Source organism: Cylas formicarius, unplaced genomic scaffold, assembly GCF_029955315.1.
Source record: "Cylas formicarius isolate icCylForm1 unplaced genomic scaffold, icCylForm1.1 PGA_scaffold_4__25_contigs__length_36172078, whole genome shotgun sequence".
NCBI classification, from domain to species: domain Eukaryota; kingdom Metazoa; phylum Arthropoda; class Insecta; order Coleoptera; family Brentidae; genus Cylas; species Cylas formicarius.
In genome coordinates, this window is record NW_026844334.1 from 6317043 (window position 1) to 6344009 (window position 26967).

General features: G+C 35.3%; 2 protein-coding genes across 2 annotated transcripts in view; one reads left to right on the top strand and one right to left on the bottom strand.

The window, feature by feature from the left end:
* Positions 1-23: 23 nt before the first annotated feature.
* LOC132701577 (m7GpppN-mRNA hydrolase) lies at positions 24-2273 on the bottom strand. Its single transcript, XM_060669645.1, has 3 exons — positions 2044-2273; positions 1825-1984; positions 24-1464 (listed from the first exon to the last, which is right to left on the bottom strand). Exons 1-3 carry the CDS (start codon positions 2115-2117, stop codon positions 706-708), a joined length of 993 nt encoding a protein of 330 aa, XP_060525628.1. The 5' UTR covers positions 2118-2273; the 3' UTR covers positions 24-705.
* Positions 2274-2724: 451 nt separating this feature from the next.
* LOC132701571 (tyrosine-protein phosphatase non-receptor type 9-like) overlaps positions 2725-26967 on the top strand; it is a 39234-nt gene continuing 14991 nt past the window's right edge. Inside the window, exons 1-3 of the mRNA XM_060669633.1 lie at positions 2725-2883; positions 7209-7445; positions 8917-9147. Coding sequence (XP_060525616.1) covers positions 2851-2883; positions 7209-7445; positions 8917-9147 — 501 coding nt within the window. The 5' untranslated portion in view covers positions 2725-2850. The remainder of the gene's footprint in view (positions 2884-7208; positions 7446-8916; positions 9148-26967) is intronic.

Below are 26967 nucleotides of genomic sequence, written 5' to 3' on the forward strand. Positions count from 1 at the left end.
TATTCAGTCAAAAACATATTCAAACAAACCCATTTATGCCGATCAATGGCGGAACTGGACAATCGCTATTTCACAAACTAGTACAAGAAAAAACTGGGCGTAAAGCTAATATAACAAAGTTCTGGGACACTTAAAGTGTCGTCCATAGTTTTTGGTACCGATTTAATATAACTAATTTACGAAAATAATCTTCTCCATATGAGACGTTTTTTTTTTCAGATGAAACTTTCCTTCCACTAGGAAGGTAAATTTAGTTTATAGCAAGAGACTAGAAGTATTGCGGCGCAGTCATACTCATAACGTCTAATTTACACTGAGAAAAAGTGCATCAATCAATTCGCTATGTCAAGGTCATTTTTTTAAAATTATTCACATTTTAGCGTTTTCTGTAACGGATGACCTTCAAACGTCAAAAATTTCTTGATTATTGAAGCGGTTAGCAAGAAAATTGACGAAATTTATTCCCAATGTAAACCTAACAAAAATTACATTACTATCACAAAGATGAAAAATAATGTCAAACAAAGCAAATAAAAAGAAATTGGGGTGAAATAAAAAAAAATCAATAGTTCTGTCATAAGCCACAAAAAAAGCTTTTATTTCTAATTATGCTCGGAAAGCAAATTAACCAAAATCAATAAATTGAATCAAAAATAAATTTTTCAATTCTTAACGGGTCACCGAAATTTTCAAACCAGACAAGATCTATGGGATACAATCCATGATGGCGATCTTATCAAATTTAAAATCGAGCCAAGAGGGGGCGCAAAATTCGACATTATTGTCGTCGCATTCGGGGAATAGTTGGCGCTTGCTGTGCTTCTTATCTGGTTTCTTTTTGTGCTTACCCTCGTCGTTTTCTATCTTCGTGTTGCTCCGGGATTTGATGAACTTCTGGGCGCTGTTTTCGGATTCGCTCAAGCTGCTCGATTTCTTTCGGTATCGGCGAGTAGTCCCACTGCAAATTTGCTTGAGCCTTTTGATAAACGGTAAAACCATAAAAAACGAATTAGGACTAACGCCGATTTTCGTTTTCGGCGTTGTGTCTTTCTTGTTGATCGGCAAATCGGAAATGGCGAACCATGTGCACGATTTAATTTCGCACCGCGTTTTCGGTTTAAATTCCGTATTTAAGGGTATATTTTTAATAATATACAGCCGGACAAGTTGGTCGTTTACAATTGACTCTAAGTACTCCTCTGGATTAATGAACGGACTAATGTCAAACCCGGTTTCTTCCAACACCTCTCGAATGGCACAATGGACGGGATCTTCTTCTTCATTAACCTTACCCTTTGGAAAGCCCCACGAAGATTTGGCCCAGTAGCTCTGAACCAACAGCACATGGGTCAAGCCTTCCGATAAAATTATAGCCCCATAAGTAGGAACGCTCTGCTTGTACTCCTTCCATTCATTGAGGATTTGAGTCAGCTTATGACTTTCACTTTTCAAACCGGGAATATGCTAAAGATGTGGAATCGGTTTAAAAACGCTTATCAGATAAACAACATTTTTTGACTACTGTTAAGTTCATATTTTATTATGCAATGACATGGAAAAAATTAAATTTCGATGATAGGGGGATCTATTAGACATTATTTTTTCCAAATTTTAAACAAGGAATTGCAAGCTCAAGGTTTCACATTTATTTTAAAACACTCTGTATACAATAAGATAAAAACAACTAAAGTGCAATAAGTTGTTTCTTGTACACACAACTTAAGAGTCACACAAAGGTGGGGTTGGCAGTTATTCCATTGAATACCTAATTTCCAGTAGTAAAAAAATGTTTGGGAATTGGAATAAAAAGTATTTGCTAATTACCTGAAAGACATGAGCTGCAAACTCGTAAATACTGCAAGCTTTTAGACGCTGATCTTTACCGACATAAAAATCCAAATAAAACCAATGCGCCATTTCAATTTGGAAACAAATGCGAATCAAATTCTGCTTTGCCGATTCCGGGACGAAAATAAGAAACCTCCTACAGAATAATTTTATGTTTGCCCTTTTTGAAATATCATTTTATTCCTTTGCACTCACGTTAGAAGATCGTTCAGAATATCAATAGGGATCGAGTGCTCCACCGTTCTTAATTCGATATCTTCTTCATCCATGACTTTAACACAGAATGCAACTATTTACTTGAAAATCAAAAATTTAGTCAAATGGCTACGTTTTGTTTCTTAACTTTTGTTTTTGGAGACGATTGACGCTAACCACATTGGAGTCCGACATTTTGTATGTTTCTATCGTGGATCACGTGTTTATGTATCAGAAGCACAGACCACCAATTAGGCGCACTGTCTTCAATGTTCAAAGTGAAGCTACTAACTTTAGATCATGTCAGTGTATGTAAGGTATAGCCGATAAGAAAGAAAAGAGAGATTCTAAAGGAATATTTTCTTAATTTAAATTCGCTATAACAAAATTGAAAAGGAAAGTGGACAAATAAACAACGCGTACGCTAAGAAGTGCTTAGCTAAATCTCTAGTCGACGCAGTCTATACATAGCGAATTAAAAATTTCTGAAATAAAAAATGCGGCAATTTTCTTTAAAACATTCCATCTAAAATTAATCACTACTGCGGTTATTCAGTGAAAAAGTAACGGAAGCATTTATATGTGGAATAATGTTGCCACAGATGCAGCAAAGCGTAATATTATGAAATTAAACTAAGCATTTTTAATCAGCGATTTGTTTTTCGCAGAATTTCGAGGCATTACCAACCCCCCGCCATCTTTCGCGCTTGTCAACCGTCATCCGTTCTGAATTTACTTCACTTCCAGTCTGTTTACTTCAGTTTGCTATGAAGTGCCGTGTGGTGATTACGTGCGTGAGGTTGTAAAATGGCGGCTCCCCTGACACAGGAACAAGAGAATGTATGTAATTCATTTCCACCGTAATCCACTTTACGTCTTAATGCCGAATTTTTATGTTTGAAAATTAAGTCGCATCCGTACAAATTCGAGTAGCGATCCGAAAGTCTCGCTTTCATTCAAAAAGTGGCATTGTTGCTTCGTTTTTAGCAGCGGCCGACAAATTCCCGTTTGCCCACGTAAATAATCCGCGTTTCGGGTTTCCGAGATTGATATTTTGGCTTAGATCCGCGGAAGTTAACGCAGGTGCACCCGTGGCGGATCCGAGGCTCGATTTTTTTCCGTTTTGCATCGTAAACAATAGAAGTATCGTATCGTTGGCCTTGTGGGGCATTTAAATTGCAGGATCCTAACCTTTAATATTTTATCAATTGTCATTAATGAGTTTTAAATGGCTGTGGGTCACTGTCGGGCCTTGGGGATTCTTGTATGCTCGCTTATGTTCTTCGCATAGCTTTCTTAGGCAACACGTAGATAATTTAACTGTACTTATTTTGGTAGGAATGTTAAAGATTCATCATATGAAGGTGATTATATTTAAGCGTTAGTAAAAGAGCTTTTAATTTGAATTTTACACACCTAGTTTAAAATAGAATTTAGCTAGGGTTAAAATGACGTAAGAAAGAATTTAATATTAAGTTACTCTTCGAGGGGCTTTTACTCTTTTTCTTATAAAGAATTACCTTGCCAACATTAAATTAAAAAGGTTAATGTTACAAAATATGTAACTCAATTTGATTCAATAAATTTGTAGCCACTTACATTCGATGTTTACTTATATAAAAGCGTTATAAAATATTTGTTTATTGTTGTCTAAGTACCTACTTGCATTTGTTACCGCCTTCAGTTACGTATTAAAATTTATGTAGGTATAACTTAATTGGTTAGGACGATAGTTCTTCCTCCACATGGGTTGCAAATTTTTATAGGTATTTTATTAACGACTTTCCATGGAAAAGTTTTCCGAAATCTTTCATCGGAAGCAGATGTTTCGAGGCTATATTCGATGTGCGACGCAGTCATCTCGCCGTCCGGAGATGGGAACGACTCAAAGGCGTGCGGAAGTTCATCTCGAAAACGGAAATAGTTATTTACGCCATTACGAGGCCACGTTGCAGCGCCAGAGAAAAGCCTCCTTGTCCGTTTAACGAAATTAAAAAAACCAATCGAAGGTAGAACTGATAAAAACAGTCGATTCGCATTCGACAGCAGACTGGACGGAGCAATTTCAGGAAAGGGTTTTCAACAAAAGCAGTTTTTTACATTAAATCGAATGGACTTTTATTGGCATTTTGATTTTTTTAAATTAAATTGAGTATAAATAATACATCATCAGACCTGAAGAGTGAACGTTGCCCAGACCTCCGTGAAATCTTTGTTATCTGTAGAATCTTTCTAAAGACACTGCGTATTTCTAAGATTTGATTGGCGTTTTAATAATAAATAAAATAAACTAAAAACAAATCAAACCAAGGAACTATTTTTCGGATATTTGTTGATTGCACTTAAGGTGCGATGTTTTTTCAAAGAACAAAACAACTAAACCCTTTTCCACTTTTTCAAAAGAGTTCGCCTTCGTCTGAAAGATTTTCCAACTAACTCACTCTACTCGTATGAGGGACTTTAAAGAAAAAGAAGTGGCCATCATTTATTATAGATTTGAGACACAAGAAAGTGGGAGTACTCTAATAACTTTTAAATGGCTTGAGATAGCGATTTGAAATTTGGAAGGGTTAATATAGGCTGAATGTCCAATTTTTTGACAATATATTTACAACGGTTGCACTTCCGGTTTGAGCGAATAGACAGTACCTTTCAAATTTTAAGTGGCACAACCTATATTTTTTAGAATGGTTTTTCTCTTTTTTTTTTTGTTTTTTTAATTTTTGAAAATTGCGTCTACGAGGCTGTGACAATAAATACTATTTACCGGGTCACCTCATCTTAGGAAAACTTGTAAATGAAACTTTTCTTTACCTGTCTAATGCCAAACAGCATTTAATGCAATGAACTACTAATTTTTTGGGATAACCTATATTTTTCAAATAGCACCCTAGTGGGAACAAAAACTTTTTAAAACTGGTACTTTTTGTGCAACATTTTGACATCAAAATTTTCAAAATCCGTTAAAAAATAAGATCACAGAAAGCAAAAAACCAGATAAGTAATAGTATATTATGCAACAAGTGCGGTAAATGGCATTTGACTCACGAGTTTATTTGGCACGAGCGGAGCGTACATTTCCGCGAAACAACACGAATACATTCACTGACATGGCCGTCAGAATTGACAAACGTCAAAATTCAAGGCGTTGGGATATCTCCGAAAAATCCCGGAAATGTCCGGAGCGGCTCGGATCCGTAGGAAACGAAACTGACGCGGTAAAGTGACGCTTCCTGCACGCTAGATCGGTATTCTACAAACGGGAGTAGAAGAGTACATTATAAAAACAAAATAGTACTTAGGTGGCTTTGTTTCTATTCATCATCAAGTCGACATGATTGAAAATTTTGACAGTTTGTACATTTTAATCTGATTATCCATTTTGTCGTGTTATAGATTTGGATTATCATAATAATAATCAATTTACAAAAGGAGAAAGAATCGATATGTTTCTGATATATGGGGAATGCAGAAAAAACTCTCGACAGGCCCGTGCATTGTATCCGGGACGTCGCCTTCCTGTACATTCTTTCTTTAGAATTCTGGAATTGAAACTGATAAATCCACAAAGTAATCGACATGATAATTTTACTATAAGTGAAGAAATTGAAATCAATGTTGTTGGATACGTCAATGTAAATCCAGCTGCGTCGCTAAGAAAAGTTGCATTAGAATTAGACATCTCAAGAGAATCTGAGGAGAATTAAAAAAAAAACACTGTTATCATTTTTTTAAGTATAACCTTCATCAACATGAAGCTGAGTTTGTAAGAATACTTCGATATTGTAATTGGCTGTTAGATAAACATGACGAGAATGATAATTTCGTTAACTTAATTTTGTTCAGTGATGAGTCACGATTCTCAAATAATTGCTATGTTTAACGGACAGAACAGATACTGGTCTTTAAATAATCAAAGAAATATTCGTCCCGGACTGTTTCAAGAACGGAATTAGTGGACCTGTTTTTTTTTCCATGGTGCCTTAACTGGTGCACGATATTTAGAATTCCTAAGAAATGAAATTCAAGACTTGTTAGATGATTTACCTCATCTCTAGTTCCAAAGTAAATGAATGTAATGTTTTGTGTCAACGAATTGTTGAGGTTTTATTTTCTAACAGATTTTCAAGATATTGTGTTGAATTATCCTAACAAGTGGTAAGTTGTAAGTTGTAGCTTATGTCGTACGTATACATTCAATACTTACGTTATTTTTTAACTGTATCCCCGTATTCCAAAAGCATATCAACCCTTTACCATAACAAACCACTTTCAACAAAAAATTCTAGTCGATGAATCTCTGAAGAAACTCGCCCTTGAATTTTATTTTTTTTAAAATACTGATCTGAAATTATTTACTTATCTGGTTGTTTCCTTCCTGTGAGCAAATTTTCTAAAGAATGTTGAAAATTTTGGTGAAAAAATGTTGCAATAGAGTACCGGTTTCAAATAGTTTTTGTTCGCACTAGGGTGCTATTTGGAAAAGCTAGGCTATCCTAAAAAATTAATAGTTCCATTACATTAAATGCTATTTGCAATTAGACAAGTAAAGAAAAGTTTCATTTACAATTTTTCCTATTGTCAACCTCCTACACAACAATTATTTCCGGAATTTTTTTCTCGCTCATTAAAATTTTACAAAATTATCGCTCGTCTTCGATTCGGGATAATTTTCAAAATATTTATGAGCTCAAAAAATGTCCATAAATAATTTGACCCCTAGTGTATAATGGCCAAATGGCAAAATTTACAAATTGAAGTACATAATTTAGGTATTTTAAGTCTATTTGAAATAATAATTGTAATTTTTTTTTCAAATATTGACAATTCTTAAGGAAAACATTTTGTGTGCGCTTTTTTCGAAGATTTTGTAAGATGTTGGATTTATATAAATTTTATTTTTTACAAATATTTAAAGAAAATATTAATCGATCATCAAATAATGAGATGCAGTCAGTAAAGCAATTGAACAACGAGAACACCCCACGTTCTCATTTAAAGAAACAAGCGAGAGAAAGACAGCAATACCCATTCACTAACTTTCGTTTTCTATCGGTAAATTTGCCTCACTTTTCTATCGCGCCGTTACCATTTCGGTTCGGGTCGACTCCAGAGATCGAAAATGAAAAAAACCGACGAGTTCTGGAATTGTCCTCTCGTTCCAGGCAACGAAAGAATTCATCGAACGCGTCAACGCGCGCTACCGCCGGAAGTTGTTCGGTTCGCCATTGCCGTGGTCGACGGCGGTGCGTTTTTTGTACGCCCGCAAGTTCGACGTGAATCGGGCTCTGGCCCTGTTCGAGCAACACGAGGCGATCAGACAACGAGAGGGCCTAAACCGTTTCGACCCCATGAACGAACCCCTTCACGGCGAACTACTCACCGGCAAATTCACCGTTTTGGTAAGCTAGCTTATCCTGGTGTCCGTGAACTTAACATTTGTTACATCCTAAATAACCGGTAAAGTCAATATTACTACTGTAATACTATTTAAGATTCCTCCTGCGTTGTTGCTTTCTTCCTTCCATGGAAATGTTACGCCGATGACACTTTTGTTATTTGGCATCATGGTCAAGAACGACTATCGATTTTCGTAAAAAATCTCCTACCAAAGGTGACGCTTGGAAATCTTAAACAAGTTGCCGAGGAAATTCAGGGTACCGACCCCGGTCGGACAACACTAGACCAAGCTGAAACCCAAATTGAGGGGACGAGGACCGCTCCCGAAAACTGGTATGACTTCCAGAGTTTTCGTACCAGGTTCAGGGGAATGGGTCCAAATCTTCTCCCCAAAAAACCAAAGCTAAAGTTCAACCCTAACTTGAAGAATATTGTCTCTAACGTCAACGAGCATTGCAGATCATCCACGACTGATCTACTGTGCAGCGTTAACATGTGTGACTCGAAATGGTCAAAAACTGCCTCAACAACAGTTCCTAACGGGACAATTAAACGAAACACCGGTTGCAACGAAGGATCATAGAACTGCAGAAATCATAGTCAGACTTCCGGAAAAGTTTTCCTCAAATATCCAGCAACAAAAAGGATTTGAACTTAACTTTATATCTGACTATTTAGACACCTTAAAGCAAAGCTTGGCTGCGTACGCCAAACGCCTCAAGAGATATTGTAAGAGTTACCGTAGAAAAATGGATAATGTTGACTTCTCTAGATCTGAAAAGACTTTTTATAGGGGTTTGTAGTAAGAGACGCCCAGCTCTAAGAAAACTCACTACCCCGATCCGGGGGAAATGGCAATATTTTGAAAGACGGTATGGTCCGACAACGCAGTGTACAGAGGGGACGCGCAGTGGATTAAAAACGAGAAAGACGCGTTTGTAGGCTTAAAAATGACAAAAATCGAGGTCACAACAGTGGACATTCTAAGAGTTGTTATCTTCCGTAGACAATGAGTCCGAAAGCAACCCCACAATTGCCACTGTCATCCTTGCTTACGTTCAAAATATCACTGACCACATATTATAAGTTCTGAAGCGATGTAACGTTAAAATCAGTTTTACAAGTTGTCCAAAAATCTCTCAACATCTTCAATCCGTCCAAGACAAAATTCCGTTTAAGATACCAGCAGTTCGCAGCATTCCATGCATATGTGGCAAATAATACAAATTAAATAAAAGGACATGAAAGAGCCATTGTAAAATTTGCCTCACTTTCTATCACGCTGCTGCCATTCCGGTTTAACTGGAGTTCACTGGTTTCCGGCCGAGGTAAATGTAAATTCGTTAAATTTGGAGTATATGTATTTTAACATATTTCGGCGGCGCCTTTAAAATCATAAATAAAGAATTGAAATGAAAATGGTGAATCTCAAGATCTCGAGCCTCACTTTCACTCCGATTATTGCGATTTCAGCCAAACAGGGACCCGTCCGAGGCCGCCATCGCCGTGTTCACCGCCCACAAGCACGTGCCCGCCAGTAGCACTCACCAGACTACGTTGCAGGGTTTGGTTTACCAGCTAGACGTGGCGCTTCAGAACCCGTTGACGCAGAGGTCCGGCATCGTCTTCATATACGACATGTCAAATTCGAAGTACTCCAACTTCGACTACGACCTGTCGCAGAAGATTCTGACCATGTTAAAGGTACGTTACCTAAGAAGTTCGGAAATTTATGGGGGTTATTGGGATAATCTTTGCCATTGCGGACCTGGAAAAACGATGAAAGAACTATCCAATTAATTGATGTGAATTTGACCTCAAAAATCCTTGATCATAAGTTAAGAAAAAAATTGAAAATAAAAAAAACATATTATGGATTGATATCGTAATCGATATTTTACGAAATAATGTTAATGGTGATCGCTCAGAGACGAAACAAAAGGAGGCAGCTAAATAATTTTTTTTCCTTATGCCAAGAAGAAAACTTCATACGAACGCATGGCCTAAACGTTGAGGTACAGGGGAATACAAATTTCCCATATAATTTAATTGAATTAATTTAAATTTTCCAGGAAGTGAAACCCACTATTCAATAAATCATTTAATATAAAAAAATCTTTCTCTTAAATGTTAAGTAATGGAAATAAAATATTTTAATACTTCAAACAAAAATTTTTTGTTATGCTTAACTAAAGGAAAACACGACAACATAGTAAGCGAGATCTATTTTTTTTCTAAATACGCAGGACTTAACGAAATACTTGACCAAAACAATGTACGGGGTTTTCCAAATAGCCACTGTCACACTAAAATAGTTTTGCGCAAATCCAACACTTCCAAAAATCACAAAGTACAATTTTAAGAAACACCCAAACAACGAATGACAACGGTAAAGATAAGATTTAGACTGATATCAATAAAGTCCAGTCAGAGCAATTGTCCAGTTTCGTCATAGCATGACATCTTTATCTACTTCATTACTGGATGTCGTAAATTGACACAGGAATTTTGTTTGTCAGTTTTGAAATCCGTGAAGAAATAACGATCATTTTTGATTAAGTCACTTTACTTGATGTAACTGCATATCTGCTCTGACTGGAGTATACCAAGCCACTATATAAAAGTCACTGCTTTAGAATTTTACTTGTAGCGCCATCTGGCGGCATGCTGAGTAGATCCGTAACAGGGTCGTTCTTTTCTACCATACTACTACTACTTTTCTTTCTAATAGGACTACTAAAGATCATTCGGCCAGCTTACAAATATTAGTAAATATAATTTAAATTTTCTAAATAATGCCATCGTAAAGAAAGGATCTATTCCTTCATTCTCTAGTATACAGTATATAGTATATACAGTAGAACCAATTTTAAATCACAGTTCGAATCTACAAACATCCAGATAAAACAACCAATAATTCAGAAAATTAGATTTTTAACCGATTTATAACTTTTTGGAAGCGGACATCCCACAAAAATCGCGGCTTTTATTTTCTGGTAGACGAATAAAAAAAATTATCTGGCGTTTTACACAACCCGATGGCACGATTTGTAATCTTGTTTTTGTGTTGCCTCCATTATTATTATATAAAGCACACTAAGCACAAATACAAACACATTTTACACGAGCCAAAAATAAACGTAAATAATATAATTCTCGGCCTATAACCAGAGAATAACACTATTACAGTCGCCGTATCGATTGGAAAGCAGCGGTATGACGTCACGATCATTCCCGCGCGTTTAGTGTCGTTTAAAAGGCATAAGCGGCTGTCACAACTTGAATTATTAATTGCAACGTAAATATTGGGTATTGAGATTTGATATTTGGTATGCGTTATTTCTGTAAATAAAGAAATGTATTAAAGAAACAAAAAAAATGTTCAATTTTCCTTATTGTCGCCACAGATGCTTGTGCCTTGTCGATATCCGATCCAAAGCGGATCGGTGTGTTTTTTTCTTGTATTACGTTTCGGGAATCGTGATTGGGGACGACGACGGGCGTGTCCCGCCCCTCGCCCGACAATGACACATTGCGAACTAATTTGTTTTTGTTTTCGTCATTCTGAGCTGTCGTTTTACGACTGATCGGCTATGGCCTTGAGTCTAGCCAGTGCGAAAACGATTTGCATTCGAACAGCGCGCGTGTACCGACCCGATCGCGTTAAATCTGCCTGATTATTAGCACGTGCCGACTAGAGAAATCTTTGGCTCACATTTGGACTTCGTTGCACGGCAACAACCGAATAAAGCTGAAGTATTTCTCCGGGATGCGTAGGGGGGCGTGTAGGGTGTCCAAATTTCGCAAATATCATCGAAAATAAATAAGAGCCTTCTTTTATTAACGTCCCTCCGACACCGCTTTCATTGAGAGATATTTTTTAGAAAATTACCAGCGACCTCCGTTCCAGATTTGTATTGACTTTTTTTCCTCTAGCGATATATCGTTTTCAAGTAAAAAGAAATTATTCAACATTATGATAAAATTTTAAACTTTTTAAAATAAAAATTTTAGTTAAAATCAATTTAAAAAAATATATTTCACGTTAAAAAATGTATTTTGCGACTTTAAAGTACTGTACAAAATGCAAAGGTAGCGTTTTTTGTGGGAATCCTGTCTATGTGTTATAGCTTGTATCGGGTGGGTGACACTATAAATGATCACCAGAAATTACATGTTACATGTACACTACATTTTAGATTTTCTGACATATTTCAAATGCAAAAATTTATATATACAGGTTGTTGCAGAAATCACCCACATATATTTTTTAATGGAACACCATGTATATTACACGCTTAATAAAATCCCATAAAAATTCTGCAGATTTTTTGTATAATATCTGCTATACTCAAATCCAATAGTTTTTGAGAGAAATCTGCGATTTTAATATAAATGAACATTCAAAAATAAAAGTAATATTTTCTTATATCTTTAAAAACTCTCCTTTCAGGCTTTCCGATATTTTTCTTACGGAAATATTGCGATGTTCTTCAACGTTTAGTAAACTCCTTAATCACTATATTTTTCTTATTCCAGTGTTCTCATATTTTTGGCTAGTTTAATTACACGAGGCAATTTAGCCCTCTTGTTTGCTTTAAGACACCTTTCCGAAATTAATTGTTTTTCTCTTTCAGAAAAATAAAATATAATAAAAAGAACGTAGGTTTTGCTAATTCTGTAACTGGTGAATGTCAGTTCTAAACAAACTTTTTTTTTTTGGTGACGACCTACTTCACACCCAAATATAAATTATAAATTCTAGAATATGATTTTACTTTTGAATGTTGAAATGTATTGGATATATAAAAATATATCTTGCAAATTACCTACGTTGCCAGGGCGAGTACAATGCTGTAGTCACAATGTAATTTCTGCATGTATTTATATCAGCTAATAAAAATTATATCAGCCAAAAAAATTTGCAATTTTTCGAACATTTAATGTAAACATGGTTTTTAATGTTCAGACGTTTTAAGTAAACGCAAAAATGTGTTTCCTACGCATATATCTTGTGCGTGTATAACTAAAAGCGAGAGAAATGGAGATGTACTGAATAAAATTCAATATACTAATTACATAAATTTTTTTATTCTCTAAAATTATTTTTTCTGCAATTGTACATTTAGGGCCAATCTAAGTTTCATTGAAATTCTATTTGTTTGTTTGTTTATTTGATTGTTCTTTAATTTTCCTGCTTGAATCCAGTAATAATATTGTGGAGACGAAATTTTTCATCTGCAAACACTAGACTTGCGAAGATGGAATTAGCTTTCTGTCTAGGATGCTTGGATTTTTCTAAAGAAGCCAAAGCCAAAGGCTTCTTGAACACTGTTTCCGTTTAGATTTTTCCTTTATATTTAGTATCCGATAGTTTTGAAAAACTGCAACTAAATGATCTCCTTTAATAAAGTATCTATTCCAAATACATATTAAATAATATATAATAAATCTTTGACCGTGGTCCAATGTTGCTGTTGTATTTGGTTAGTTTCTGTGATTCTGTTGGCATAGAGCATGCACGTATTTTTAAAAATACGTACATGGGAGAAAGTGCAACTTGGCAACACCGGACTTCAGTCAAACATTCACAAACATCCGGGTTGGTCAGCCACTCTGCTATTACCATAAATAACTATTTATCGACGAAGAAGAGTGAGGTTAGGACGTCCTAGGAACAGGGTTAAAAAATAGCAATAAACACGACGACGGTATTTGGGTGGGGGTCGCCATCGTTTTCGTCGCCGAATTTTTTGAATTTTTCCGCGACGACCACGCGACCACAGTACTCGTAGTAGTGGGAACACTAGCGTCGCATTTAATTGTTATTACGGATCCCGGCGCAGTATCGTATCGTCCGACCGGCAGATATTTTTATGTAGTCGCCCGCTTTAGCTGAGATTGCTGTTTGTTTTCTTTTCGCGGCGTTTTGACGTTTTCCCGGCACTTATTACGTGAACAGTGGTCTTTGGAAGTGTGGTTTGATCTGGAGGTGAGTCACGCTGAAGTGAGAGATTCTGACGTCATCGATCCCTCTGAGGATCGCGTTGTTCATATTTTCACTCCATGTTCTAAACCAATGCCGTTCAATAAGTCCAACTACATAATCGCCTCTCAGCTCTATAAATTTGTCAAAGCGTTTTCGATTTTTTTAAGCCGTCTAAAAATTAGCTAACAAGCTAAGAAGAAGTTCCTTAAAATGCATAGGTATTTGTTATGAGCTATTACTTGGTCTGTAGACGTAAACCTTTTCCGCAAGTTTGAAACCAAGAAATAGTCAATGGGGGCCAAATCTGGTGAATAAAATTTAATTTCATAATTTTGGTCATTGCCACCGAGCAGGTGTGCACCTTGACGAAACAGGATCTTTTTCAGAAAAGGACGTTTTCCCAAATAATCAATGTAGGTGATTCCCAAAAGACCGTGACCATAACCTTACCGGCCGACTTGACCGTATCGCCTTCTTGGGGGCCCGTTCGCCTTCAAAGACCCACTGTTTTGACTGTTCTTTTGTCTCTCGAGTGTAGTCAAAACAGCCTCAGAGTCGACCACACGATTGCGTTTAAGTTTCTCTATACCGCGAGCAAACGCGACACCCGAGCTTTTCTTCACACTCAAATTTTAAACTTGCGATAAACCTGTGGCCCCAACAACGTATAATTTGCCAATCATTTTATACAGCTGGAACTTTAACAACTGAGTGGCTAGGAGTACTACTTAGTGGGAACAATTTATTTCCGACTCTCTTGGATTTTCTAAGGACTTCTGGAACGACCCTCGTATGTTTTTAAAAGCAATATCCAATACATTGCTGTGGATAGATAGTTTTATTCACAAAGCCCAGTATGTATACAGTGGATGTTTCGTCAGGAAACGAGTAGTGGGGCAAACTGGAAGAAAAACTTTACACAATACGTAATTAACCAGAACCAAATCTTATATGTGCGTGTTGACCCCTAATAATAAATTTAGATGAATATAGTGATAGTGACGCAAAACTAAATTTCGAGTAAAGAGTAAAATGTAATCTTGTAATGTGTCGTCCGTTTGTAAATATGTTTAAGCCGACCCTGGGCCCATTTATTGCGTCTTGATTTATGGCAACGTATAATAGGTCGACGATGTAATTTGAATCAAACTATAGCATTCATTTAAGATTCTATTAGCTGTGTAGTTTTTTTTTGCCGTTTGAAACCACAACGATCAGGTGAAATGACAAAAAACCGCGTGAGTAAAAAGTACGAGACCGTATTTTTTGTCAATATGAATGAATTTTATACCTGCCTTGCAACCTGTCAAAAATAATAGGTTGCTATTGACGTCTAGCTAGCTAGCTACAAATGCTGTTTATTCTTTAATTACTATATTATTCTTATAATATCGGGACATTTTAGAATAAAAAAAATAAATTACGCCAGTCGGTCGCGTTTTAGTATAGAAAGTGCGGCGCAAAACATAAAAGCCCGATTTTAATCCGCATTATGGCCGAAGAGCGGCAAAAAAATCGAATTATTTAACATTCGTCGTTTTCCCACAGCGAAAACAACATTTCGCAACCGGTTACAATCCGTATAATTTGTTTGGTCTATTTGCATAAACTCACAATTAAACGGCAGTTTTTTCTTCCTTTCTATACGATGTTTCCCCGGTGAATGGGAGGCGCCTGCTTCAGCGAGGTTTCGCGGATATTCCGATTCGAATTAGATTTAATTAGTTAACAGACCGGACGACATATTCTAGTGACGAAACCGTCCGGGCCAAATTATACGGGGTCCGTCAGAAAGTCCAAAAAAGTTTCGAAACAAAAAAGTTAAAATTCCTAGCGTCCTCTGTCTATTTGCGTGAAATACGTAGAACAATCAAAATATAACGTTTTAAAACTTTAATAATACCTAATAAACAAAATAAAATGTTTGGTATAAAAAATAGAAAATGAAATACGTCATCAATACTTATTAAATTACTTCTTGGTAGGTACATACACTAATATTGTGATTATTAATAGATGAAACTGTAGTTTTAGAACAGTTAAAACGACTGTTATCGTTTTGGCAGGCCGATCGATATTTTACTGTATACAAAATTTCACTCGCTATTTTGGAGCTTAATTTATTTCTCGCTTTCAGTGTTGAAAATAAATAAGAACTAAAAGTTCAGATTTTCACGAAATTATATATTATGAAATGACAAATGTCTCGACAACACCGTGTCTTTATCAAATCAAATCACATTTGTTGTGAAGCAACATAACGAAGTTAGCTGTTTTATTCTCCATCACTATAAAATCTTACGCGCAGGGTGTTGTTTAGCACCTAGTGTTGGGACTGATCACCAATTGACCACTTCTTAATTAACTTAGTCAAAGTCCATCAAAATGTTTTAAATAACATCAAGTCCAATTTGCCTATAACCCTCTCCAAGGAATACCCGAATACGATACCTAGCGATTCGGGGAATCCCAATAAAAATATCGACTCCATTTAGGGTTTAGGCACAATATAAATAAATATAAATAAATAGACATAAATTTCATTTTAATTAAAAAAAAAAAAAGAAATTTAATTAAAAATTATTTCTGTCAATTGCCTAATATTTCACAGGGTGATTTGGAAAAAAATATTTTAATAAAATGTCTGGTGTAAAATGCTTCGTTTTCGATATACGGAGTGTGAAAGTTTTGGTTAGTTCATTTTTGAAAGTGGTCATTTGGAATTTTGTATGGTTTTTTCACCCCATTTTTATTTAATTTTCGTCAGATTTAAAAATAATTTATGTTGATTAAAAAAAAAATGTATTTTACGAAAATGTTTCGCTTTTTGAAAAACTTGAAACCAAACTATTATATATACAGCGTCGTACAAGAAATGATGAGACTTGTAAGGAGGGTACCCTATAAGTAAAGAGCTAAATTATATTAAATTCAAATTTATCATTTCAAAAAAATAAGTGTTATTTCGGAGGTTATACGCAAAAAACAAAAATAAAAATAAAATGTTGGCGCCCTATATACGTAGTAAGTTCGGAGTACTTGGTAAATCGCTATGTGAAATATTGTCACTTATTAAATAACACCCGGTATGTATGATAAAATTTTTATTGATGTAGAAGAAAACACATAATTTAAATATAATAATACATGTATAATAAATTAAAATTTATAAATAGGTCCCCAGAAATGCGGCCTTTCTCCATTTCACCAAATGGTGGGTTAGTTTTGGCTATTTAGGGCTAAGAAATCACCAAATCTAGTCAAGTTTCACCCACAACTGACTAGTTGTAATTGTAATAATTTTACCATAAAAATTATTTTTATTAATTGCTAATTTAGATACCGTCGATACGACATTGTGTTTACTACATTGCCGCTGTTTTGGTCGCGCGCGGATTGGTAGAAGTGAGGTTATCTCTCGTTACCCAAGTGCGGCAAGGTGAATCACACACATCTTTTCATTGTTATTAAAATTTCAATCGGCAAAGGAAACAGAAAAGGAAGTGCGTGTCCGCGATAGCGGTAATTTATTCAAGTTGAACTGCCTCAGACGCAATCGGATTGTTCGGTGGAAATTAAGGTTACCCTACAAGGTGTCGTCGTAGTCCAAAGCGAATAAGCGGAAAATTCCACGAACCGCCCCGTTATTTGGGTCCCGTTTGCCCGTTATTGTTTTGAGAATATATTTTTGTTTTTATATTCAACGAGTCAAAATTATTTCCCATACAAAATTATCAGTATAACTAATTATCCAAGTCCTATAATATCCAATTGTCTAGATCACGGGAACGACACCAACAGCAATAGCTTCTGCGTAATCACTATGATCGTACTCTAGGAAATAACTTACTTCTGTAGATTGTGACCTGGCGCCCTAATTTTGACAAATTTATTAACGCTACTGGCATAAGATACAAGCGTTATTAAGAAGCCTTTACAAACATTAGAGTATTAACTGTTAAAATGGTTGAAAAATATTAAAGTTTACGAATTGAAATAATTGCAAAATGCAAATTTTAATATATTTTTATAACTTTATATAGAATTTAGAATAGACATTTTAATATAGAATATATCCACAAAATTTTTGTAGTGTCTTTTTGCAATCCCGTCCCGGCAAAAGACAAAAACGAACCAAAATTAAATTTGTTGGTTAAATAAGGACAGACGTTGTTCGGATTTTCACATAAATATATTTAAATGACAGCTGTTTCGGCAACACCGTGCATTTTTTTTTTGGATAAAGGCACGGTGTTGCCGAAACAGCTGTCATTTAAATATATTTATGTGAAAATCTGAACAACGTCTGTTCTTATTTAACTATTTTAAATGGATTTTCATCAAGTAAAAGCCACTTCAGTACAAAATTAAATTTTGTCACACAATATGCATAAATATTCTGATATCCAAGGAATTAAGATATCAGATTTAAGAGACTACTAGACTCACTAAGTTTTGATGTATTTCATCTTTTCTTATCCTGAAAATCATTCTCCATAAAAAAAAAAATCTTCAAAGGGACAACCGAAGACTCAGTGCAACAAAACTGGCAATAGGCATTTTTTTTAATACATCTTTTTTTAAGGATACGAAGTCGAAACAGGGAATTTAAAATTGGATCAACAAGCACAAATTTTTCGTATTGATCTCTCATTGAAGCTTCAAATAATTGATTTATTGATTGATTTATTGCTTTGCGGAAGTTGATTTATTTTTGTTTCGCAAGCGTTTTCAATTAAAAGTTTTTCCAATGCTGCATTATGTTGGTATTTGCAGTATAGGTATTCTCATAAATCGGGACATAAGGAAACAGAAAGAAAAATGGTACACCAAATTTCATTTCATTTCACCGATTTCACAGATTTTATTCGGAAAATTTTTGTATTCCGTCGTAATTAAAAAACTATAAAGTAAAAATAATATATAACAAATACGCATTATTTCAAAAAAAGGGAGAGAGTATTATAATTACAAATTCCATAAAATTCCAAAACATCTATTTTTTCAAAATATTATTTCTTAAGGTTTCAATAAGTTTGTTTTCTCTCATTGAAAAGAGTATGTTTAACCCATTTAGTTAACAATTTCGGCGATAATCCCAAAAAACATCAGCCAAAAAGAAAATACAGCTGACTAAAGTTATATTTCAATTTTCGTCGACGCTTTTGAAAATTGCCCATAACTTTTTTATTTACGAAAATTTTGGATTCGCATAAAAATATTATTAGGGTTTTTTTTAAGGCAAATTCAGTGGCGTACTCAGATTTTTTAATACAGTTCTCCGTTTTCTGATAAATGAATACAACTTTCTTATTTTATAGTTGGCGCTTTTTTGTTAGTATCCATGATGAAAAATAGGATTATTTTGTTTATGTATTAGTAGGCTGTGCAGATACCTGTCATTTGTCAGTTATTCTTTATCGTACCAGAAAAGTCCACCAATTACATGAAGGGGACTCGTTTATCGGAAAATGCAACGAGAACATTAATTTTCCATTGTCTATTGTTTGGAGCGGTAAAACGAGAATTGACTGTGTCGGAATATTTAACAGATAAAATTCTTGTCGCTGGAACTCGAAAATCGTCGTGTTGTAGGGTATAGAAATCGGCAAGGCCGCTCTGGATTCAATGTATGGGTATTTGACAACTGAAGACTTGCCGTTAATTCTTGAAAGGAGTATTTATTATCCGCAGCTTACAGGTTGTAAGTCAGCTTTTAAACGAAGAGTTTCATTCAAGTTTCATTCTCTGGGCTGCGAGATCGTTTGATCTAACCTCTCTAGATTTTTTTTATGGGGGAAATTAAAAGATCTTATATTGTAAGATGGAATAGAATTGTTGATAGTGAAGATATCGCCGTGCAGTTTTAAGTAAGTCGATTATGCTCTCTATCTAGTTCAGAAATTTGTTTTTCCTATTAAAACACTAAAAAACCTTTTTTAAATTTATTTGAATTAAACAAATTATCTCTACTGTTTTGTATAATTTGAACAATCAAAAATTATGAAACCAATCGTACCTATTTAATAAAAATGAAAACTACGGAAATAAGAGATGATTTTTCGCACCCCACAATAATGATGTAGGTCTGCTCCGAGTTGTCAGGCTTTAGCATAAGGAAATGCGACATTATCTTAGAACCCAAATTGGTCGGGCATCTCTTCTTCTAAACCGTCACCGTATCGCTCCACGCGCAAAGCGACAAATTACGCGATATCGACGACCGATATCGATACTCGGTCCCATCCGGAGACGACAGCGACGCATGCGTCGTCGTCGCGGCGTCCCGATGCCCGGCGTCGTTCGCCATCGATTTAGTTATCCGCAACGGCGGGACTGTTGCGTTGGCGAACGTGTGTATATATATAAAAATAACACAAATCACGAACGATTCGACCGCGTCCATTTTTAATTCCGGATTGCCGCGTGATAATCAACGATAGCTGATAATCATTGACGCTGGTTGAGGGCGACTGTATAGCTGGGTGAGTGTTTTTTTTTCGCCGCACTGATTCGATTTACTTCCTTGTTTTTTGCCCCCGAGTTTACGCTTACGTAATGGTGCCGATTGCGGCATTCTTAGGGGGAAGAATTTTTGGTTTTGTAACGCTGCGCCCGCGCTTTTGTTTGCGTCGAAAGCGTTACAGTATCCGGTCGGTTATTCGGGGTCACGGGGTTTCGGTTTAAATGTCACCGCGCTTTATTCGTATCAAAATTAATATATGCGTTGTCACACAACGCGCCCCAGATAGCTAATACGTATATCGATAAGGAAGTTACTCGCTCGGCCGAGATGGACCAATTTTGGGGTTAGAATATGGATTTAACGCCGCCTACGATCCGATGAATAGGTGGATGAGAATTTGTCAAATTGTCAGTGACGTTGACGTCGCTTTACGGCATCCGCGGGGTTAACTGGTTTCCCGGGTGGAATTCATAGTCCATAGTAGGGCTTTCTCGTTCAAGGAAGGTGATTTATTCTAATGTTTTTATAGCACCTTGAGGAACGCGTATGAATACGGCAAGGAATAGTGAGCAAAGTTGTCGTAAGTGGTAATTGGTTTTGCATACCCCTGGATTATTGTAAAACACACTAGGTGTTTCAGAAAAAGTGCGCTCTGCAGCAGATTCATCGTCCAAAAAAAGAATAAATTTCACATAAACGTATACGTATAAATAATAAGTAATTTGAGTACATTTTTGTCGCCAATACAAGAAAAAGAATTAATACAAATAATAAAACCGCCGAAAAAAACGGATTCAAATCTTGGGAATGGTATATCTCCAACGCTCTTATTCGAAAAACCTATAATTATTTTATTACTCCGCTACTATATTTGGTCAACCTCCCAAGGGAGTCTTCCCGGACATTTTTAAGGAATCCATTATGTTGTTGTTCACAAATGGAAGAACTACGTAGAAGACACAAATACGACAGGCAGACAACACAAAAATGATTATTTTCAAACTTACCTGTAAGATAAATAGAGTTGAGGTACTTAACCTTACCTCTTGAACCATCCAGTGAAAACAGCCTCGCAGTATGTATGAACATATTGCAATTTAGATTAAACCCTTAAGAACCATACGTTATCACCTGATGTTAAAGTAAACGCTTCTATTTAGTCGAAAATACCCCGTAGCATCAATGAAATTTAAAACGGTCCATTTGCGTTGCAAATAAAAATTTCAAGTTTCCACAAATATTCGTTACGGTCCTGCGAAGGGCTGCGGCTAAGGTATATTTTTGGTCCTATTATACATAGTGTGGATAAAGCCCTTGAAAAGTATACTGAGTTTAGATTTAAAAAAAAATCTGGAAAAAAATACTGTATCCAACAGCGATGAATTTGGTTTTAGGAAAAAAGTGGGCAGGGAAAAGAAAAGAAAAGAAAAGATAGAAAAAAGTGTATTACTGTTTTTTCTCGACAGTATCTTGCTGGAAAGACTAGGAGACGTTGATATTAGATGGCTAGTACAAAAACAGATTAAAACATACTGACAAGATAGATTGCGAAAAGTTAAAGTGAGTGACACCCAGAGTTTCTCTCTCCCGGTGGGGTATGGTGTGCCGCAGGGCACTTTTCTGGTGTCACATTATATAAAGGGTGTTTTTTAGAGGCATAGAACTTTAAGTTGGCAACATTTTTTTAACTGGCGGCTATTTGGTGAGCTGCCAAGTGATTTATATGTTCAGTTTAGTTTGGCGTTTCAACAACAACTCCTGAAGAAAGCTTCCAAATTGTGCAAATTGATTTTGGAAATCATGGTTCTGTTTGAAGTGCGTATCGCCACTACGTCCATTTTACGGTCCATTCAAAGGAATGCAAATGTATTTTGAGTCACCGTTATATCCAGATAAAATGACTGTGTGCTTTATAGGCTATAATTGATCCCTTCTTTTTTCAAAAACGAAGCTAGCCAGAACGTTATGATTACTGACTCTTTCGTACGTCCGAGTCAGCCATGGCGGTTATAAGATTATCTTTCGAATAAAGTAAATTTCATGTCAATTTAAAAAAAAATCATCTTTGTCCATTCCACAGTTCTACACTCCAAAAAAAAAACTAAGTCTGGGAAAAATATGGCTAGATTATAGCCTACTGTCACGTGATTTAGACGAAACTCAATTCGTTACTTATTCTATGACGACGGCCGGGGCTCCAGAATAAAAGAAAGAATTAAAATTTCAAATTCTGACTGCTCAAGCTATAACCCGAATTGTAGATGCGATCTTTACACAAATTCCACCAAAAAGTTATAATATTTAGGGGTAGTTTTAATGAGGGGCTTAAATGGAATGACCATGGCTCTTAGATCGCTGTGAAAATTCGTTATTCCATAAACTTTATATATTACGTGAAAGAGTTCCCTCATAATATCTTTAGTAGAATCAATTTTATCCTACGTTCAACCGCTAGCAATTGGCTAGAAACGTGTTTTAAATATAACATTATTCAAACTTGTAAACATGTGTTTACTCGTGCGAAAGTACCAAGTATCAACAAAATCTACATTAAAACAGTCACCAGACTATTAAGTCTTAACAAAATTCGTAAAGAAACAATCAGCCGTTCAGTAAAAACCAGATTTGTATCGGGTCAGGTCATGCCAATATCAATTGTAAAATGTACTTCAGTGCAGAGAGGCCTTTTGTTTGCAGTGCCTAGAATATATTATATTTAGCGGCATATTCAATGTAAATAATAAAAAATTCAAAAAGTTTAAGGGTCCTCAACTTTTTAACAATATTATTCGTTAAGGTACCTCCCTGAATTCACTAGACTTCACAGTTTTAATCTAGTAGAGACAATCATCATTATAAATTTCAAAAAAATATTTAACATATTGTAGAAAACTGTTTTTTTTTTGTAATATTGCAGACAAGCCATTTTCTGACCTACGTTTACATGAATTTGTTTTTGAAAGTGTCAGTGCATGCGTTTTGAAACACGCTATATATAACTATAACACTACTAGTATTATGTTTAATATAAATTTTCGTACTATGGAAACTTACGTCGCTACGTATGAGAAAAACACGGTGTACTCAATTATATTAAAAATGGGTGAATGGCTTATACTAGGTAGTTTTTTTTTTGTTGAAAATAATTCCAACTTTTACGCGTGTTGGTTGAAGAAGTCTGGAACAATATCGACAACATGTAAAAATGAAATTATATAATATAACTTTAAAAAATGTGTTCGGGAAGATTTGGCAACGCGGCATTAAAAACATTATTTCTAAAACGCAGATTACCGACGTATTATTTGTGACTGTACGACATTTATCAAAACACACAGCGTGAATCACCTGGTATTCCGATGGTTTAGGCGTTTAGAGTTAAAATTTACGTTAAGGCACGCGCGAAATGATTTTATCGCTTACTAACCGTGCCGATCAACTCGATTGCAATCCCTCAGAATTTTACCGACACGTCTGACGGTCGTTGGCCCACGGGGAACATTAATTTCGTTTTCGAAATTAATCGCCACTTCCGTTCCTGGTCGCCTAATGCGCTCGATCGGAAAAACGTCCCGCAAATTTAACCGTTGCCTTCGTTAATCTGAAATCATTGCAGGACCTATCTTTATTTCCGTACATGAAATCTGCATCTATTTTCATTTTGAATTGGCAGTTCTTCCAGTAAAACGCGCTTTTAACGGGAAGAACCATCAAAGTAATTAATAACTGTCAAACCCCATTTTTGAAATTCCATAAAAATCGGTGTGTTTTTGAAAATGTGTCAAAACAGGACATGCTTGCTCTAAGAAATATCACTCCTTGTAGTTTTTGATCAAAATTTGAAAGCGATATAAAAAAATTAAAATAGGCTCTGGATCTGTATTTTAAAAACGCTTTATGCACCGTAAGGAACAAATCCGGATATCTTCAAAAAAAAAAAAAAATCGAAAAAATGAATTTGCCGTAGTAGCGCGCATAAAATAAATACTGTTCATTGTTCTCGGCCGCACACTTCTTGGTTTTGAATGAAAAGGCATCCAATCTTAGTGTCTTTGGAAAAACCTCTCAACTTCGCTTAACTTAATTTTTAAAATTCAATTGAACAGCAAATATCTTTTATTAACATGAAAAATTTAGGCCTTTTTTCGTAACATGGGCAGGCCATTTCCTGACCTACGTTTTTACATAATAAAATGAATTTGCTGTAGTAGCGCTCATAAAATAAATACTGATTTAAACAATAATTCATTTTTCTCGGTCTTGGTTTTGAATGAAAAGAAATCCAATCTTAGTGTCTTTGGAAAAACCTCTCAACTTCCCTCAACTTAATTTATAATTTTTTTAAAAAATATCTTTTATTAACCTAGCAGCATAAAAAATTTAGGGCTTTTTTCGAGACATGGGATTTCAATCGCGTGAAAACTGCTACTACAAATTACGACATATGTGCCAATATTTTTCTCTAATGACGCTTTGCGACTTGACGATACTGAATCTCTTCGTTAATGTATTGCAGTCCGGTTAATTGGCCTGCAATCGTGCATCGTGAGCGGAGAAGCTTGCAGACGATCCAGAACTTTTGCATTGGATGATTAAGTTACAACTTAAACAAGTTTGACCATACCAATGGGAGCTTCGCTTAGTTATCTGTAATTTAATATTTTAAATAACCGTAGACATTATCTTTTATCGCGATTATAGTCATGCAGTTCGCTGGTGCGCAGTTGATCGAACTTCGTCATACCACAGTTCTTTCTTCTGTAAAGGCGCAATTTTTTTTTCCCAACTCTCGGTCAGTATTAGCCATATGCGCCTCATTTTTCTGAGACAAAGACATTTTTTTTTTAAACTAAATTGTAGATTATAACGTAAAATTAAAATATTTGAAGTAAAGTGATTAGTGGAAGAGCAGGTATTAGAGAAGACTAAGGTTAGTTTTGGTTAGTAATATTGTAAATATTTATTAGAACCCCGTTGGGAATATTTTAATCCCACTCATAATAAAAAGTCAGAATTTGATAAGGGCGCTGTTAATAATTCCGTTATTTCTGTTGGTAGTGAAAGTTCTAAAGATACTACCTTAGGTTGGATTAGGCACCAAGATTTAGGTATGACGCCGTGGGTATTCTTTAGTTATTTATTTTTTAAAGCCACAATTGAAACAACCAAAGTTTATGTTAAAATCAAACGAAACGGTAATTGAAACTGATAAACATATTCTTAAAATGGTGTTTACCTAAATATTCTAGGAGGAATAGAATAATAATAAAAAGCATAATCCAGAGTTCATATTTAGAGAAACATACTGTTCAATCATCCCGAAGCAATTAAATCACGACGTTTTTTCCACCAAGGTCAATTTACCTGCTTTTTGGACCTTGTCTTTAAATGCACACAGCAAAGAATTAGCCTTTAAATCTATGTCTAAAATATGCAAGCGGGAAAAAAAGCATTAATAGGTACAGTTAATAGAAAAGCACGGTATATTCAAATGTCATTTTAAGTAGCAAGGTATTTTTTTTTTAATTCTATGGCGATTTATAAAACATCGCCACCCAAACCATGTCCTGGACAACTATATATATGACAACCTTGTTCCAACTTCATAATACATATATCCTAATGTTTTAGTCTATTTGGTATAAACGGAATGACGTCAGGTGGCATTCATGGAGAAACAGTTCGTTTTGGGCATTCCGAATATACAAATTTCGGTTATTACCGTGATCTGTATCGGTTATTAAAGTGACAACGCGTTTATTTTCGTATTATCGGTCGTCGATTCGCCTTGACCGTAATAGCAAACTCAAAAATAACCGGCACGACGCAAAAATCCAACGACTGCGTTGCGCCGACGCGATGAATCATGCATGAAATTCACCGACAGCTGCGTAGTACGCTATTTTTTGGCTAGAGTTCGGTGTTTTTGGGGAGCTGCGTTAATGTTTACCGCAAAAATACCAACCGGACTATCAATTTCCGTCTATTTTTTAACTAATAGGTACGGGGAAAGTCATTGATCATATCAAAATTGGGGTTAGAGTAATTTTTTTTGGAACGAACTAAGACATTAACATGCAATTAGAAAGCATATTAACAAAAACTAATACAATATAGTATATTATGCAACAACTGCGGTAAACGGCATTTGACTCAAGTTTACCGAACGTGTTGCATTCTATACTTTTTCTACGACTGTTAGTTTTTGGGTACGTTTTCGCAATAAAACACGAATACATTTACTGACCTGACCGTCAGAATTGATAAACGTCAACGTCAAACGTCAAAACGTAAAAAGATTTTATCCTAACTCGGAAACAGGTTAACAGTTTGGAGAAACAAGATTTATTAGATTGCTTAATAGTATCTTTAGACCAAAATTATTTTGAATTTAAGGTTTGATTATGGGAAACCCACTTAGTCCTTTGTTAGCCGAGATTTTTATGGATAATTTGGAAAATATCATACTAGAACATCCTTTAAGTAAAAGTTTTTTATGGTAGTATAGATATGTGGACGATATCTTTGCTTGCTTTGTTGGAACGGACAGACAATTGAATTCTTTTTTAAATTACATTAACTCAATACATAATCGTATAAAATTAACTATCGAGATTGAACAGGATAACTCTATTAATTTTTTAGAGTTAACTATTACGAAAGTGCAAAACAAATTAGATTTTTCAATATATCATAAACCTTCACACACGGACAGAGTCATACATAACAACTCAAATCACCCTTATGCACACAAAATGGCTGCATTTAACCCTGTTATACACAGACTTCTTAATACGCCACTCTCAACAGAAAATTACAACAAAGAACTTAAAATCATTAAACAAATAGCACTGAACAACGGCTACAATCCGTCCATTATAGATAAAATTATAAATTAAAAACAAATACAGACAACAGTAAATTCTATTTATCCGAAACCAAATACAGAACACGAACAATTTAAAACAATTACATACATAGGAGAACCTAGCGAAAAAGTTTCTAAACATTTGTCAAAATGTGGTTTAAAAATAGCTTTCAGAACTAACAACACAATAGGAAAATATTT

Coding starts and splice junctions, on each gene's coding strand:
- LOC132701577 (XM_060669645.1), bottom strand. CDS start 2,117: ATGGATGAAGAAGATATCGAATTAAGAACGGTGGAGCACTCGATCCCT. Junction 1,985..2,043: donor ATTCTGAACGATCTTCTAAC/GTGAGTGCAAAG, acceptor ATTATTCTGTAG/GAGGTTTCTTATTTTCGTCC. Junction 1,465..1,824: donor TTGCAGCTCATGTCTTTCAG/GTAATTAGCAAA, acceptor CCACATCTTTAG/CATATTCCCGGTTTGAAAAG.